The sequence below is a fragment of the Diceros bicornis genome, chromosome 18, assembly GCF_020826845.1.
Source record: "Diceros bicornis minor isolate mBicDic1 chromosome 18, mDicBic1.mat.cur, whole genome shotgun sequence".
In the NCBI taxonomy this organism is placed as follows: domain Eukaryota; kingdom Metazoa; phylum Chordata; class Mammalia; order Perissodactyla; family Rhinocerotidae; genus Diceros; species Diceros bicornis.
The window spans coordinates 13,345,988-13,362,330 of NC_080757.1; the positions used below are offsets into that span (position 1 = coordinate 13,345,988).

Consider the following 16,343-nt stretch of genomic DNA (forward strand, 5'->3'; position numbering starts at 1 on the left):
ATTTCTATCCCTGCCGCCTATGCCAGTATCTATGATCATCATCCCCATTTTACATATGAGAAAACCGAGGCTCTGAGAAGTGAAATAACTTGTCACACAGCACATAAGATGTCAGAGGTGAGATCTGAAAGCAGGTCTGTCGCCCTGAAACAAAGCTTCTGCTGCAGTGCCTCTGCACAGTCTGCTCTCGGCCCCCAGCCGGGCCCAGCACTCGGCCCCCCAAGGTGACTGTGGAGTGGACACATAAACAGATGGGCAAGTGTCCGCTCCATCCCCCACCAGACCATGAGCCCCTCAAGGGCCGGGGCCTGGCAAGTCATCTCCAGGACCCAGAACAGGGACTGCCATGGTTTAGGAGTTGGGTAAGGACGGGTGGAGTCAGGAGGTAGCAGGAAGGTAAAACTCCCACTGGGCCCCACACAGTGGGTCCCCACCCACAGTTGAGAGGAGGGCGTGGATCTGCAGGAACCGTAGGCTCACTTTCTGGGAGGGAGGCCACATCAAACTGGTCATCGTGAAGATGGCATGTGTCCACAGCAAATCAAAACACTCTTGCTTCTTCCCTGAGGACTCCCAGAGTCCTCTAGCCACCTGAGTGAACTTGGTCCCCCTCCCATACTCCAAGGCCCAACGTTTGCCTCTGCCTCCAGGAAGCCTCCCCTGATCTCCTCTACTGTGCAGAGCTCCTGGTAAGGGGGAGGAACATTTTTCCATGTCCAGAGTGGCATCCGGGGCCCCTGGGAACTCCTGGGCAGTCTAGACCCCAAGGCACAAGAAGCTTTGGATGACCCCACCCCAGCACCCCCTGGGGCCCAGCTTAGGGTCCAAGGCCTGAGCTCCAGGCAGAAGAGCAGGGAGCAGGCCTCATGCAGGCCGTAAGGCCCTAGGTCAGGCCCTGCCTGAGCCTTTCTAGGTTGTTTTCCCTCTTGTAGGCCTGGCAGGGGCCGTGGCCGCAGGCGGGTGAAATCCCACTGGCCGCTGGCACGGGAAGCTTGTGTCACAGCAGCTCGGCCGCTCATCTCAGATTTTCCTCTGGGCTCCAGCCTGGCTTGGGCCCACACACCCCCTCCCTTCTTCACCACAGCCTTATTTTTAGCCTCTTTTCTGGAGGCTGAGGTTTGGTGGGTCATAGGACGGGCCTCACGCCCAGGAGCAGCCTCCTACAGCTCAGGCCAAGCCCACTTTGCCAGCCCCACCAGCCCGTGGCGTGCAAGGTGGGGCTCCCACCCCACACGCAGCCCCCAGGCCTCCCACGGCCACGGCTCCCAACTCAGGCCTCGCCAGTCAGTCACCCAAAATCCACGGCCAGGATCACCCTCTGCCCACAGGGTCCTCCCTTCCGGGCCAAGAAAACATTCTGGAACAGCAGCAGCATCTGAACTTTCTCATCCATTGACCCCAGTTACAGCCTCCCAAGCCCCCAAGGGAGGGCCCCCCTGTCCAAGGCCAGCTGTCCCTCTTGCCTCCCAGGGGTCTTGCCCTGGGTCAGCCCCTGGCACGAGGTCGAACTCCCAGCACCTCCCTCACTTCCGTCTCCTGCACGTCAGCCCACAAACGTGCTCCCCTCTCTCCCATCCTGGTGGTGAAAACAATCCTGATTTGTCCCCTCTGCCAGCCACTCCTTCCCTCTCCACCCTTCACAGTTGAAGTTCTTAAAGAGTTCTCTACCCTCCCCAACTCAATGTCCCCACCTCCATCTCTCCCATGAAACCAACCACCTCGTGGTGGCTCAGCCCCACAGACTCTCTCATCCCTCAGGGTCTTTCCAGCCACTGGGACTCTGATTCCACAGCTCCACCCCCTGGTCCCCATTCCTGAGCAGCACCGTGGCACCACCCAGACACCTGGGAGTCAGCCATGACATCCCCTCGCCTCCCTCGGCCCCATGAATGGGCCCCAGTGATTCTCTCTCTTCTTCACCACCTGGCCTCCTCCCTGGGCTCCCCGCCTCCAGCCTCTCCCGGCCCACCCAGCATCCCTCCTGCAGCCTGATCTCACAAGCACTTATCGATCTCCTACCAAGTCCTGGGCTGGGGCCGTAGAGACCACGGGACGGTGTCTGGACTCCAGGAGCTAATGCCATGGCCCAGTGGTTGTCAACTCTGGCTAGGGCTCAGAGTCACCCAGGAGGTCTTCAGAATCCACTGGCCCAGGCCCCTGGTTCAGGAATAGCTACTAACAATGACAACAACGTGGGTATTAACACGTATTGAGCGCTCACTATGTGCCAGACACTGTTCTGAGAGTGTTGCGGGCATTAGATCATGGAGTGTGGCTGCCCAGTAAAGCTTGTGGCTCCCCATGGCCACTCAAATCGAGCCCAGACTTCTTGCAGCATTCGAGGCCTCCGTGACCCAGATCTGCACAATCACGCTGTCCGGAGGTAAGACCCAGGAATCTATTAACACACTGCCCGGGTGACTGGAAACCACTGGCCTGGCTGGTCGGAGGCCCCTGTGACTCGCACATCACAGCCTGCAGGCCTCCAAGCCTCGACCACAGCTGTGCCCTCTTCCTGGGTGTCCATCTCCACCTGCTGAGATCCACCTCATCCGGGGCCCACATCCAAGGTCACGTCTACCAGGGTGCCCCTGCAACTGTCTCCTCTGCAGCTCTGGTGGAAGAGGTCCTGTAACCTCGAGGGCACCCCCAGAGCTGGATGGAATCTGGCCCAACTCACCCAGCTGGCTGGCCACAGATACTCACGGGGATCCCCTATCGCTGCTGGTCCCTCAGGAGCCCCCAGAGGAGCCAGGACCAGATCCCACCTGCTGACATCAGAGAGTCCTCAAAAAGGCCAAGGCGTAAGAGGAAGCCCACGCTGACCTCAGGACCCCCCAGCTCAGGCCAGCATCAGAGGCAAGGTTGGGCCAACATGATCCTGATATCAGGACAGGCCACCTGGTGCTCAAGCTCACTCCCCCAAGCACAGTCATCATCGCCCCACGTTCACCCTGCCTCTCTCAGAGCAGCAGGCAACTTAGCTGAATTCCCAAGAGCACGAGCTACAGAGCCAGATCATCTAGGTTCAAATCCTGGCTTCTCTACCTTCCCTACTGGGTGACCTTAGGCAAGTTACTTAATCTCTCTGTGCCAGTTTCCTTCTCTCTAAGAAGGCTTAATTTTAAGGTCTGCTTCATCTGATTGTTGTGAGGTTTAAATGGGTTAGTTCATGCAAAGTGCTTAGAATGGCACTTTGCGCATAGTAGGTACTCAATAAATGTTATACATGTTATCACGGATCATTAACTCATGGGGCAGGAGCCCCCGCCATGACCAGAGAACAATGGGAACTCCCATCTCAGTGTTCTTTTCTCCACAATGGGGCAGATGGCTGGAAAGACAGGGCCTAGGGCTCTGAAGGGATGGGCCCTGCCCACCACTGGCTGGTCCCTTTCGGAGGGACCCTGGTCCCCCAGTGGGGGCCTCAGAGCTGGATGACTCTGGAAGTCTCACCCCTGCTCCAAGGCTTGGCGGCAGCCCCCGCCCCAGTAATTATAGGGGCCTGAGGGCTTGGCTCTGCTGACCTGGCTCTGGATGGCTAAGGCTGGGAAACCACAGCCTGGCCCCACCAGCACCCCGCAGCCTAAGGGGACCGGCCAGGCGGTCCCTGAGCCAGGACCCCAGGCTCTCAAGCACACACACTTCTACCTGCCCCAGAGTCTCCACGCACAAGATCCTGCCCTGGTGCCCCAGGGACAAGCTGAGTGACCTCATGAGCATCTGGTCCCTACTCTGAGCCTCAGGGTGCCCATCTGAGAGTGACCCAGGATCCCCATACGTCCCTTCTGGTCCACCCTAAATCTCAGTCACATTTGTTCTACATATGCCGACCCTCCTACCTCCACGTCGCCCTATGAATCTGGGTCATTAATGTCAGGACAGCTTAGTGGTCATCTCTGCAGGGACCATGAGGACGAGGCCCCCAGCCCCAGAGCCTTAGCCACCTAGAGGGACCCCACCCCCTCCCTAGAGAACCTAGATTCTGAACTTGTCCCCCTAAGGAGCTGGAGACTGTAACACCCCTCTCTACCCAAGAGCCCTGCCCACAGAGCCCGCCAGCCCTAGAGAGGAACTCCCTCCCCAGAGCACAGAGAGCCCTCCCTCCTCCCCACCAAGTCTCTAAGCCCAGAGTAGGCGGGGACAGGCAGCCTGGCCTCTGTCCTGTGATTCTAGTCTATCATTTGGGGCCAGCGTTCCTGGAACCAGACTCAGCCTTAGCAATTTGGGGGCTTTGCACAGCTACTCCTTTCCCAGCTCAGCCTCCCTGGCCCTGTCCTGCCTCAGGGCCTCCCAAGACCCCCAGGGGGCCAAAGACAAGGTGGCCAGACTCTTATCAGGACCCGCAGAGGGCGTGGCCTGTGTGGCCACAGACATAGGATAAGCCTGGGGGTACGGGGGGGGGTGGGTGGGGGGAGATAAGAGACCTCAGAAGGCACAGGTCAAGCCCACGAACTCCCAGCCTTCTCCCCATGTACTGCTCCAGTGGCTGAGGAGACCAGCGACTCCTGCTCCCACTTCTCAGATGGAAAACTGAGATTCAGAAGGGGAATGGGACAGGGGCCACAGAACCAGGCAGGAGCTAGGCTGAGCTAGCCTCCAAGCTCCCAGACCCAGCCTGTGTTCCCCACCCTCAACCCAACAACACCCAGAAAAGAGGCTGCAACCAGCCCCCTCTCAACATCCACAACAACTGCCCTCACATGGGTGCTAGAAACAGCGTGTGGCCAAGTAACGCCACCCTCCCCAGGCACGGCCCTTTACAGTTTACAAAGCCTCATCATGCTCTTTGCCTCCTGGGACTCCATTCAGCAAATCCACGCTTGACAGTGAAGGGACCACGAAGATCTCACGGAGCTACCAGGTTGTCGGGGGGAGACCCCAGCAAGGTCTCCACGGTAGCAGAGGACTGAGGGGGAGGTGGGAGGCTGAGACCCCATCCCTAGCCTCCAAGCTCTGGCCAGTGCATTGTTCCTGCTTACTTCTTGTTCTGATGTAAATGCTCTGGCCTGAGCCACATCTTCCCCAGGACTCTTTTCATCAACCTTCCACCTACCCGGAGAGGGCGAGGCCCAGAGCAGCCCAGCGTGCTTCACACCACCTCGCTGAGTGACCTGGGGCCAGCCCTACACCTCGAGTGCCCTCTCTACAGAAGAGACAGAGCAAAGCCACCACAGTGCCCTCCTGCATGTACAGAAGCCACTCTGCCCAGCGTAGGGGCGAGGAGGCCCCATTGTCATGGTTGCGGGCTGGGCAGACAGGGACCGGGCTGACCACTTCCCCCATTTCCTTCCCGGAGACACGACGCCCGCAGCTCATTGTGTGCCCTGCTCAGGACAAAAAGGCAGCATCGGCCACCATGCGAGAAGCCCCAGCCACGGCAACAGGGCCCTGGTCCTTATACAGGGTCATCCAAACCTACCAGCGCCCCTTCAGCCCAGGATGGGCTTTGGGGTCAGGCAGGGCTGGGTCAACCCAACTCTGCCGCTCAGTCAGTCAACAAGGGCCAAGCCCGTGCCAGCGCCCCATGCATACTGGGGCCACAGAGATGACCTGGCTCAGCCCCTCGAGGCTGGAGGGAGATGGCCACCCTACACAGGGGTAGATGCTATCATGGACGCAGAATAGAGCAGAGTTGAAAACCAGGAGTCAGGCAGCCGGCTCAGCCCAGAGAGTTGGGGAAGCCTTCCTGGAAGGAGGGCAGAGGTACCACTAAGACCCACCAGGGGAAACAGGTTGGCTGCTGCAGCAACTAGGAAACAGACCTGGTTATCCTGGGGCAGGCAGGTGCAGGCAGAGCTGGGGGCCAGCAGATAAGAGCTCCTGAGACCAAGTGCCCCACACTACCCTTGAGAGCAAGACCCTGACCACAGAAAGAGAGGAACAAAATCATCTGTTGTGGATTCAGGGCTCAGAGAGGGTCAGTTTCTGCCTCAGGTCACAGAGCAAGTCTGGCAAAGCCAGGAACAGGAAGTTCAGCCCAGGAGACAGTCAGGGCCCAACAGGGAGCCCAGCACCAGGAGCCTGGGGATGGAGCCAGTGTCCTCTTTGCTTCCCTCACTCTCATCCCACTTCTGCCCTCAGGATTTCAGGCCCCACACCCAGGCAGAAACAAAAGCCACTTCCTGTCTGGGGAAGGGACCCGGGGCTCCTCCTCTCGGAGCAGCTCTGACCGGGGCAGCCTCACTCTTGGACCAGGCATAACCTGCAGCCCTGAAGCCTTCTTGTCCTATTCACAGGCTGGGCCGGGCACTGGCCCTGAGTCCCAGACCAAGGTGGTGAGTTTCAAGGCACTTCCTCTGCCAGGTCAACAGCTCAGCCGAGGTGCTGGCAGAAGCAGCCGGAAGGTACCTGAGGAGGAAGAAGAGCAAGAAAGTGGGCAGCTGCTGGTTAGTCATTCCAGGCCAGCGGGCGGTTCCCCTGGGTGCTGACCTGCCAGCAGGTGCTCTGGAATGCGGCCCTGGGACACCCCGCCCTGTAGACCTGAGATAATGCTGACTTGGCGGTGGCCAGGGCGGGTCCACCCAAGGGGACAAGGCCACTTGAGGGGGGCAGGGCGGGGGCAGTGTTGACTATCCTTATCCACAAAGATAGCCACAGAGCTTGGGGCTCAGCCTGGCCTCTACACCCAGGAGACCCTGTAAAAGGCCCTGGGCCTTCATTTCCCCATCTGTCAGCTCTGGACAGACTCGACCAGGGGGACAAAAAGGAGCGAGGAGCCCCAGCCTGGAAGCCCCCTCCTGCACCCAGCTCAGGTGTTTGGGGCAGCCCCCAGTCCCCGCCAGGCCTGTGTTCCCGCCTGGGTCCCTGTGCTCCGCTCTTCTTCTGGGTTTGTGTTAGTGGGCGGTTGCCATGGATACCGGTCTCAGCTTCTTTGGCAGAAAAGGTCTCCCCGAGGGCAGGGCTCCGCCTCTCCTCATCAGGCCCTGCTCCACCCTGTTTCAAGTGCCCAACCTGCCACGGGCTGGATCAAAAGAAAACAGGTCTCAGGAAGGGCCAGGTGCCCCAGAGAAGCTGGGGAAGGATCTCAGCTCTCAAACAGTCCTCCAACCATGAACAGGGCCTGCGCCAGCTCCCTCTTGCTGGGCCTGGTTCCAGGAGCAGAACGCTGCCACCTCCACCCGCAGCTCTGCTTCCATTTTACAGATGGGGGAACGGGCGCCCAGGGGCAGAGGCAGCTCTGGCACCAGCCAGCAGAGCTGAGGGATGAGGAGACCTCGCTCCTCCTGAGGGGCTCCCTCCTCCTCTTGACCTGGTATCCGTGAGTGGGCTCAGACTGGAGAGTGGGGGCCTGCCAGGCTGGTTGGGGCCATGGGGGCAGGAGCCACATGCCCTAGGGGAGCTCAAATTGCCTTTGCTCAACTGAGCTGAAATTCATCTGCCCAGAGGGCTTGTGCCCTAGCCAGCGCAGTCTCCAAGTTTCCAGGCCAGAAGCAGGGGGCACACCCCTGCCTCCACTAGGAGAACACCGTACGAGGGGGTTCTGGTCCTGCTCCGTCCTGCCGTGTGACCTTGGATAACTGCCCGCATTTTCCGGGCGTCAGTGTCCCTGTCCGCACAAGGAGTTGGCGGGAACGGTGTAGAGGCGGTTTCTGGGCTGCCTCAATTTCATCCAACAGAAGCAAGGCTCAGTGAGGGCCAGGCCCTCCGCACCTGCTTCTGAGGCCTGCTGCCCTCAGGGGGTTCTCATAGGGAGGAGGAGAAGCCATAATTAGCAGGATCACGGGTGGCGCTGGGAATGCTAGGGCAGAGGCAGAACCTACTAGAGTTCCCAGGATGGAGACCAGCCATGGTGGAGAAGGAAGGCGTCCTGAAACAGAGAAAAACGGGACGGGAATCGCGGCCGGGGCACAGCTTGAGCAGGGGCCTGGAAGAGAAGGCAGCTGCATTTGCGAGGTCGCCTAGGAGTCTGGCCTTGTCCCGGGTGCTTAAGAGACATTCTCATTTACTCCACACAACCCCAGAGGTGGAGAGGAGGAAACGATCACCCAGAAGGCTGAGGCGACATCCCCAAGGTCACACAGCTCGTAATTTGAAGAGCCTGGACTCGAACCTGGCATCAAAGACTCTAGACCTACAGTATCCACTGCAGGGGCCCCTAGCCCCCGTGGCTGCTGAGCACCTGAGATGCGGCACAACAAACTGACAGGTGCTGTAATGTAAAACACACACTGGCGTTCAAAACTTTGTACGAAAAAGAGGGCAAAATATCCCATTAATAGCTTTTATATTGATTCCATGTTGAAATACGTTGGATATATTGAGTTGAATAAAATACATTAATTCATTTCACTTATTTCTTTTTACTTTTTTAATGTGGCTACTAGAAATTTTTTAATTATATATATGGCTTGCATTATATTCCTTTCGGACAGAGCTGGTCTACACCACGAAGACAGAAATGCCCAGAACAGATTTAAAGGAAGAGAGAGGGCACTACCCTCATTCTTCCATGGGAGAGCCAGGGCCAGATTGTGAGGTTCTCAGGGGTCAGGTGGGTGTGAACATCAAAGGTGACTGAGCAGTGGAGCGTCTGCATCCCCTCCTCTGTCCCAGCTGGGCCAGCCAGCAACAGGTGGACTCAGGCCTGGGATGACCATTCCTCTGCCCCTCCCCTCCAGACACATCAAGCCATAGTAGTTGCCATAGAAACATAAATCTTCCTAAAAAACTGAACTTGGGGGCAGAGGTGGTGGGGGAGTCTACCACAAAGAGAGGGAGAGGGAGCCGGGCTTATCCGGAGAGGAAATTCGTGTATGTTGTGTGTTGGGGGCGGGGCGGTGTATGAGCTCCCGGGACAGGGAGGGATGCACAGCCCAGGCAGCTGTTTGCACAGGGCTTTCCGGGCCTTCCTCCCTACCGCCCCACACCCCTCTTCACCACTGCTCTCCATCCCCCCTTACCAAATACCAGAAATTTCCTATCTCATTCCCCCATTCTGATTCTGAGACCCAAGTAGGAGTGGGGCCAGATAAGCACCAGACCTCCCTGATCCCACCCTCTCACCCTCAGTTCCAGCAGAGTCAGTTTCTCTAAGAATATCAGAGAGGGTGGTCTGGGGCCGGAAAAAACAAGTTGGAAAGTGTTACAGAGCCAGAAGGCTCGCCATGTGCCATTCATCGCCCAGCTGAGAGAGGGTGGGAAAGCTCTTCCCAGGTCAGGGCTTACTGGTAGATCTAACGCCAACCTGGTCATGTTGGATGAGGGTCGTACAGGCGCCTCGGTTTCCCCATCTGTATACAGAAGTCTATTTTGCACTGACTATAGGTCCTCAATGTGCTCTGACTTCTCCCCACTTTAAGGTGGCGCCTAAGCTCCCAAGTTCCAGGCAGCATGGCACATGCATGACAGGGGCTGCTGCACTTGGGCGGCGCTGGGTATTCCTGTTCCACAGATCCAAGTAAGAGCCTCTTGGGGACAGCCCAACCCAGAAACTGGTGCCACTGGTACCCACCTGCAACTCCCCACAGTGGAGGGGCAGAGAGCCAAAGGATTTTGAAAGCAGGAGCGGGGAGCCTCTCCTCTCCCATTAGAGTTCTTCCTTTGCACTTGACACAAAACCCTACTCAACAGAGTGGGAGACTAAGGCCCAGAGAAGGGGACCCAGGTGGCCTATGGTTTACGCCAGGGCTCTCCTCTCTCAATCACCACAAAGTTCTCTTTATAGTCTGTCCAAAATTCCTTCTTTTTTTTTTTTTTTTTCAGTAGTTACAGATTTTAGTAACCTGTGGTTAGGCAGGTTCTGGGTCAGCACACAGGTACACAGTCACTGCTCTCCTCCTGCAGGGAGCCCCCACCTGTGCCAGCCTGACCAGAGTCCTTTTCTCTCAAGGCTGCACCATTCCCACCTAGGGGCAGCTCAATCTAGAGAAGGTCTCTACTCACAGAGCCCTGAGAACCGGGGGAGGGCAGCGAGCAGCCGGGAATCCCAGGACGCTGTCCATCCCCAAAGGGCCCAGGGATCAGCCACCTCACAAACCTAGAAACAGACCTAAATATGAGCTGAGACTGGCCCAAGGTCACACACCAAGCGCTTGAGCGGCAAAGCCCGGACTAAAACCCAGTTGTTCTGTCGACCCCCAGCCCATCCCCAAGCTCGTTCCCAGAGACACTCACAGAAGATGAGGCAGCCCCTCTCTAGCCCCGGCGGCCTGCGCCCTACCCCAGCCCCAAGCGCCATAGAGCAGGGGGAGGCGTCTTCAGGCCTCAAGCCAGAGCCAGCTGCAAACCGCATCCTGGGTCCCCAGGCGCCGCGGACCCGCCCCGCCCCTCCCTCTGCTCCCCGCAGCCCGGAGCCTTTGTCAGCCACGCGCTCACACGCTCACACACACATCCGCGCCGCCCGCGCGCACACATTTGGTCTCCCCTGGCGCACACCCGCAAGGGGCGCGCGCACTGGCCGCACGCACGCAGGGGAGTGGAGGCGACGGAGGAAGGAAGGAACTGACCGGCTACCGACGGACAGACCGCCTGGGCTGGGGGAAGGGGAGGAGAGGCCCGGGAACCTGAGGCTGGGGCGGGAGGGGGCGCAGAGGCAAGAACGCAGAGAGACGCAGAGGAGACTCTAGGAGAAGAGGACAACGGATGGGACGTCAAGGGCTGGCGAGGACGCGCGGGCTACTCCAGGGGTGGGGACTCCCCCAACCCCAGGCTAGGGGAGAGAGCAGGGCGGCCTTTGGCTTGGACCCGTGGATCATGGGGCATCGCTTGCCCAGTTGTGTCTGAGCGGAGGGCCCTTAGGAACCCCACGTAAGGCTTGGATATAGGGGGCCTGGGACCAAAGGCTCCCCGGGTACCTCGAGGAGGGGGTTCTAGTTCTCGGGCTGGGTGGGGCACTAGCTCACCTGCTACGGTGTACCTGTCCAGGTAGTTGAGCACGTTGCCCAAGCTGAGGATGGCGGCTGCTGCCCCCCGCCCGCGGCCCAAGCTGGCCGGCTTGGGCTGCTGCGCGCCGGGGCCCTTTGCAGCGGCTGCGCAGCTGGGGGTGCTGGGGGTGCTGGGGGGTCCGGACGGGGCCCGCCTCACGCTGCCCGACAGCGTCTGCACCTCGTCGGCGGCCGCCGCGACTCCAGCGGCGCCCGCTGCCCGCGCCCCGCAGCAACCGCCACCGCCAGCCCCTCGCTGCGCCCCCCGGCGCCGGCGCCGCCGCTCCGCGTCCGCCTCCTCCTCCTCCGCGCCGCCCGCCGCCGCCGAGGCGCATTCCAGGCACATCATGCCGGCCGGGATCGGGGCGGCGGGGGGCGCGGGGGGCGCGGGGCCCAGCTTGGGCCCGCTCAATGCGTGTGTGCGCCGCGGAGCCGCCGCTGCACCATCCCGGCCGGGTCCCGTCGGCTCCTGCGCTCCGGCCCGGGCTGCGGAGCGGCCACCGTTCAGCTCGATGCGCCGCCGTCGCCGCGGAGGCTCTGACAGCTGCGGCCCGGCCCCTCCCACAGACACATGCCCAATCGAGTACAGGCTCGGGCCACAGCCCCGCCCCGCACGTGCTGCCCCGGGGGGCGGGGGGGGGCGGGCCGCAGAGCCCCTCCCGCCCGACGGGGGCGCAGTCACGCCGGAGCCGCGCGCGGCAGCAGAGGCTGGCAAGGACCGGGAGATTTGTGGGGAGCTGGGGAGCTAGAAGTGGGGTGCAGGAAGCAGGAGGACTCCTCAGCACCCACTCAATGCCCTCCCTGCCCACTCCCTACCATGGGAGTGGGCTCCTGGCGGAGACTCTGGGAGAGAGCTGAGGGCTCGAGCTCAGGGCGTATGGACATCCTGGAGAGAGGGTCTCAGAATGTTAAGTCAGGGGCGCCTGTAGGAGAGCCTGTGGCCGCTCCAGCAGCTACTCACCCCTCCTGATTTAATCAGTTCAGGAAGGGCTGCGTAAGAACCAAGAATGTGACCAGTGGGGGCTTGGCCCAGGACTCAGGCCTCTGCCTGGTGCCGAAGGCTATGTTGCCCACTGCCCCAGGGACACCCATATCCAGCCCCCAACCTCCCCCTGGGCCCAGTCCTGTGTGCACACCGAGACCCTACCCTGCTCCACGGAGAGGCAGCTCCTGGCAGGGAAAGCCTCTACTCTGATGGGGGGCGTGGGGGAGGAGGGGGCACCAGAAACAGAGCATTAAGAAGGGGCCTCCTTTCCCCAAACATCAGCCTTCCAGCTGTGCACTAGGGAAGGGACCAAGCCCTGAATGGAAGACAGGAGGCCAGGTCCTAGCCCAGTGCTGCCTTGGCATGTGGCATGACCCTGGACAAGACCCCTAACTCTCTCTGGATCTTGGTTTCTCTCTCTGGGGGTAATAGGAGGATAGGATTGAGACAGTCTGGAAGTATGAGTAGTCACTCCCCCTTGAGGGAGGGGGAGTCCTGTCTCCCCCGCAGAGTGGTTGGGTAGCTTCTGTGTTCAGGACCACAGTCACCAATGTCACCCAGGTCAGAGGTTCTGTGGTTCTGTGAAGCCTCCCCCCCCATCCATTCATCTGTTTGGGGCTTTGATTGAAAGTAAAATCCTGTACAAACAAAGTGCTGAGGACAGAATGTTAGAACTAGGCAGAGCCTGGGAAACCAGAATTATCCCGTATGTTTCACAGGCAGGTCCCAGGGCCCAGAAATGACCCTATCGTGGACATGCAGCTAGTCGATGGCAGGGTTGGCACTGACCCGGGGCTCTGATACCAACCCCCCTGGACTGGGAGCTCAGTTCCCACTGCAGGCTGCTCTGGACCTCATGTTCACAGGCAGGTGCATCTCGTGAAGGTGCATCTCGTGAAAGCCACAGTGAGTCATGGCATAGCCAACGGGTGACACAGCACGAGGCACCCCCACCCCACCCCACTGTCTCTTGTGAGCAGAGTTAATCCCCAAGCTGGTGTTTCTTGGCACCTTCGAGGTGTGTTTTAAATTCTGCGAAGTGACTAAAAATATGCTTTGGCGTGTTGGGTATGAATGACTGTGACGGGAGGGTTAGGAAACAGATTTCATTCTGAAAGTCGTCTTGCTACATCTTTCCAGCTTGCTGAGCTCAGGCCTGCAAAGCGAATAGGGGAGGTTCCACTGGGTGGCCTGGGGTGACAGGTAATTAACAGGCAAGAACAGACCTAGGAGCTCCATGGGGCTGAGACTGGGCCCTGGCAATGACCCTCACAACTGTGTGATGGTGCCAGCTAGAGGACAGTGTCCTGCTGTGGGATACTGCCCAGCCGTGGGACTGTGTCTAGCTGTGAAGGAGGTACAACCATGGCTCTAAGCCCAATCCCAAATTCCCCTTCCTACTCCCCAAAATTCCTCATCCCCGCCCAGGGAAACAGTTTTAGCCCTTGACCAGAGAGGGGAACATTCGCTTTCCACCACTGAGTAGGCCCTGGAGCGGGGGAAGATGGCAGAGTTTTGAGCCTTTCAAATTTGGGGACCCTCTGAGCTGCCACCAAGCAAGCCAGCTATTCCCACAGTGTGGGTTTTTCTGGGATTTTAACTCAGAGGCACTCTGTAGAGCAGGTCCTTGAGTAGGACAAGGGACTACCAAGAGTAGGGAGATGGGGTGGACAATGAGCCCTTTCTGGCTTTGTGGCTCTGGGCAAGTCACAGTGGCCTTCTGAGAGCTTCTGGCAGTATTATGGAACCATCAGCCATAGGACTTGTAGAGTTCTTATCTCCATCTCACAGATGAAGAAACTGAGGCCCAGGGGTGAGAAGTAATCCACCCAAGGTCACATAGTAAATGATGGGCTTGCACTAACCCCAGGCATGTCTACCTGTAAGCCAGTATTTCCTCTATTGCCCCACATGGTGCTCTTAGCTTCTCCAGGACAGCTTCCTGATCTGCATAATGGGAGGCTGAACCCGATGGCTAAAGGGCCTTCTGATATTCATTCATTAGGTCTAGACCATAGCTTCAAAACCACTGGGGCACAGGACATTAATGGCCAGTGTTCCAAGGGCAAGTACATTTGGGACCAATGGGGTAAACACAGAGAAGTGGGTTTCCTTACTGAGGGACTCTTCAGAGCCTTTAATCTGGGGGTGTACACTGTGAGTCTCCCAGGGGGAGGTATAGGCTGTCATGTCCCCATGTGTACTGACCACAGAACATCTTGTAAGAGCATCTAGTCACAGCTTTGCAGAACACACTCTGAGAAACACTGGCTCCCCCAAGGCTGATAACTGGGAGCTCAGTCCACCTCCCCTAAACAGAAGTGTCTCCAGGGCTCGGCCTCAGTCTCTTCCCTTCTCACTTGGCGCAATCTCCTTTGGCAGCCTCTCACCCCTGCTTGGGCTTTCAACAATCATCCACGTGCCCATGACACCCCAACCTCCATCCCGAGACGTGGCCTCATCTCCAAGCACTAGGTCCGTATGCAGTCTCCTGCACATTCCCCCTAGATATCCTACAGCAGCACCTTAAACTCAACACATCCAAAACCGAACTCATCATCTTTCCCCTAAACCTGCTCCCACCCAGTATCATTTCTCTCTTGAGAAATAGCACCATCATCCACATTGTCACCGAGCAGGAAACCCGGGAGCCATTTGGGACTCCTTCTTCTCCCTCAATTCCCACATTTAGGGCCTGTCCATTTTTTCTCTTTAATATCTCCCAATGTCCCCGTTGCTCACTGACTTAACTCAAACCTCTCTATGTCTCACTTGGACCCCTTTTAAGTTCCACACCACCTGCCCCAACATGCCCCTCCAGTCTTTTCTCTATATTTCTTGCCAGTAATTTTCTAAATCACATATATGTATGACCCCATCCCTACCTCCCACAAAACCTTTCCATGGCTCCCCATTGCCTATAGGATTAAAAATATCTAAGGTCCTTAACATGATCTCCAAACCCTTCATAACCCTTCATGACCCATGCCAATCTCTGGCCTCAGACCCTACTGCCCATCTCTCAAAATTACTCTCTACCACGCTGAAAATGGAGCTCCCTGAACTCACTCACAGTTATTATACTTCCTGGAGCCTAGAGAAGTGGTGGGAATTGGGGGCTTGCCTATAGTCCCTGCTTTCCCCTCAACACAAAAGCCCTCCTCCTGCTAACACAAGGATGGTTCAGGACCACGGAGAGCGTCACATGTGCACCCCCACCTCCCCTGGGCCTTTAGTCATGCTCTGTCTATGCTGTCTACCTACTCACTCACCCGACTTGTCCTTCAGAAACTCAGCACAGACATGACTTCCTCCAGGAAGCCCTCCCTGATCCACCTGAATAATTGTCATTTCCTCCTCTGGGCTACTCAAGTGACCTGTGTATCCTTTCATCACACCAAAGTCATTGTGCTGATTATGTTTGTACATGAGTCCACCCCCCCACCCACCCCACAACAGACAGTGAGCCTCGAGGGCCCATACCCTGTCTGATTCATCTCCGCAGTCCAGTGCAGAGGAGGTGCTCAGAAAATGTTTGTTGATTGAATGAGTAAATGACATTTAGCAGGTGCTCAGGAAGCGTGTGTTGATTTGCATCATGTGTCTGTTGCTCCAAGTGACTCAGAAACCAGCCAGATTCCTCTCCTGGCCCCTCCGGAAAAGGTGTTTTCTCTCTGATTGACTCCACCCTCCATTAGCTTCATGTGCCCTTTGACTTCCTTCTCCACAGGTCATCGCCCACAGGTATGGAGAAGGCGCCTCCTCTCTGCTCCTGCTGGTGCCAAGCCGGGGACTTGTTGGAGCCCCTCCATCCTGCAGCCTGGGCCTGCCTCACGAGTGTTGCTTAGAACGCTTCGTCTCTGCCTCCCTCTCCTGCTCAGAACAGATGGCTGAGTCCCCACTAACACAGGAGTTCCTGTTCTGTCATTTGAACATTTTTAACACTTTCTAAGTTATAGCAGCTTTGTTCTCCTTTGATCATGGACTAAGACTATCAGAAATGAAGACTCCTTAAAGGACAACGAGTCCAGCCTCTTCCCTGTCCCATGGAGAGGCTGCATCTGAGAGAGAGCCAGTGCCTGCCCAAGATCACTATAATGGACACTGTCTTTGTTTTGGGTTTTTTGTTTTTTTGTTTGCCTTTTTTTCTTTCATTGCTGTTTTGTTTTGATGCTCAGAGTCCATCCCCCTTCCTAGCAGCACTTTGATTTCCTAGTCTTAATGGAGCTATAAATCAAGGCATGAGCATAGGATCCAACTGGACTCTCTTGCCTGGGGCTTTAAATCTCGAGTTGGGTGGCAAAAGAATAGGCAAAAATTATCTGGAGTGCTGGTGAAAGCCCCCAGTGAGATGGCCCAGGAGCCCTGGCTCCTGAATCTACAATCTTCCCATCAATTCCGTGAGCAACTGATATGCTTCCAACAAATCCCTTTCTTGCTTAAGATAGTCAGTCAGTTTCTGTTGCTGACAACCCTACAGTCCTAACTGATAT

The 16,343-nt window shown here is 57.7% G+C and overlaps 1 protein-coding gene across 1 annotated transcript in view; it reads right to left on the reverse strand.

Annotated features, from left to right (window-relative positions):
* Nucleotides 1-11,265, reverse strand: part of SPNS2 (SPNS lysolipid transporter 2, sphingosine-1-phosphate) — a 35,296-nt gene extending 24,031 nt beyond the window's left edge. The window contains exon 1 of the mRNA XM_058560024.1: nt 10,845-11,265. Within this exon, the coding sequence (XP_058416007.1) occupies nt 10,845-11,214 (370 nt within the window). The 5' untranslated portion in view covers nt 11,215-11,265. The remainder of the gene's footprint in view (nt 1-10,844) is intronic.
* Between the last annotated feature and the right edge of the window lie 5,078 nt (nt 11,266-16,343).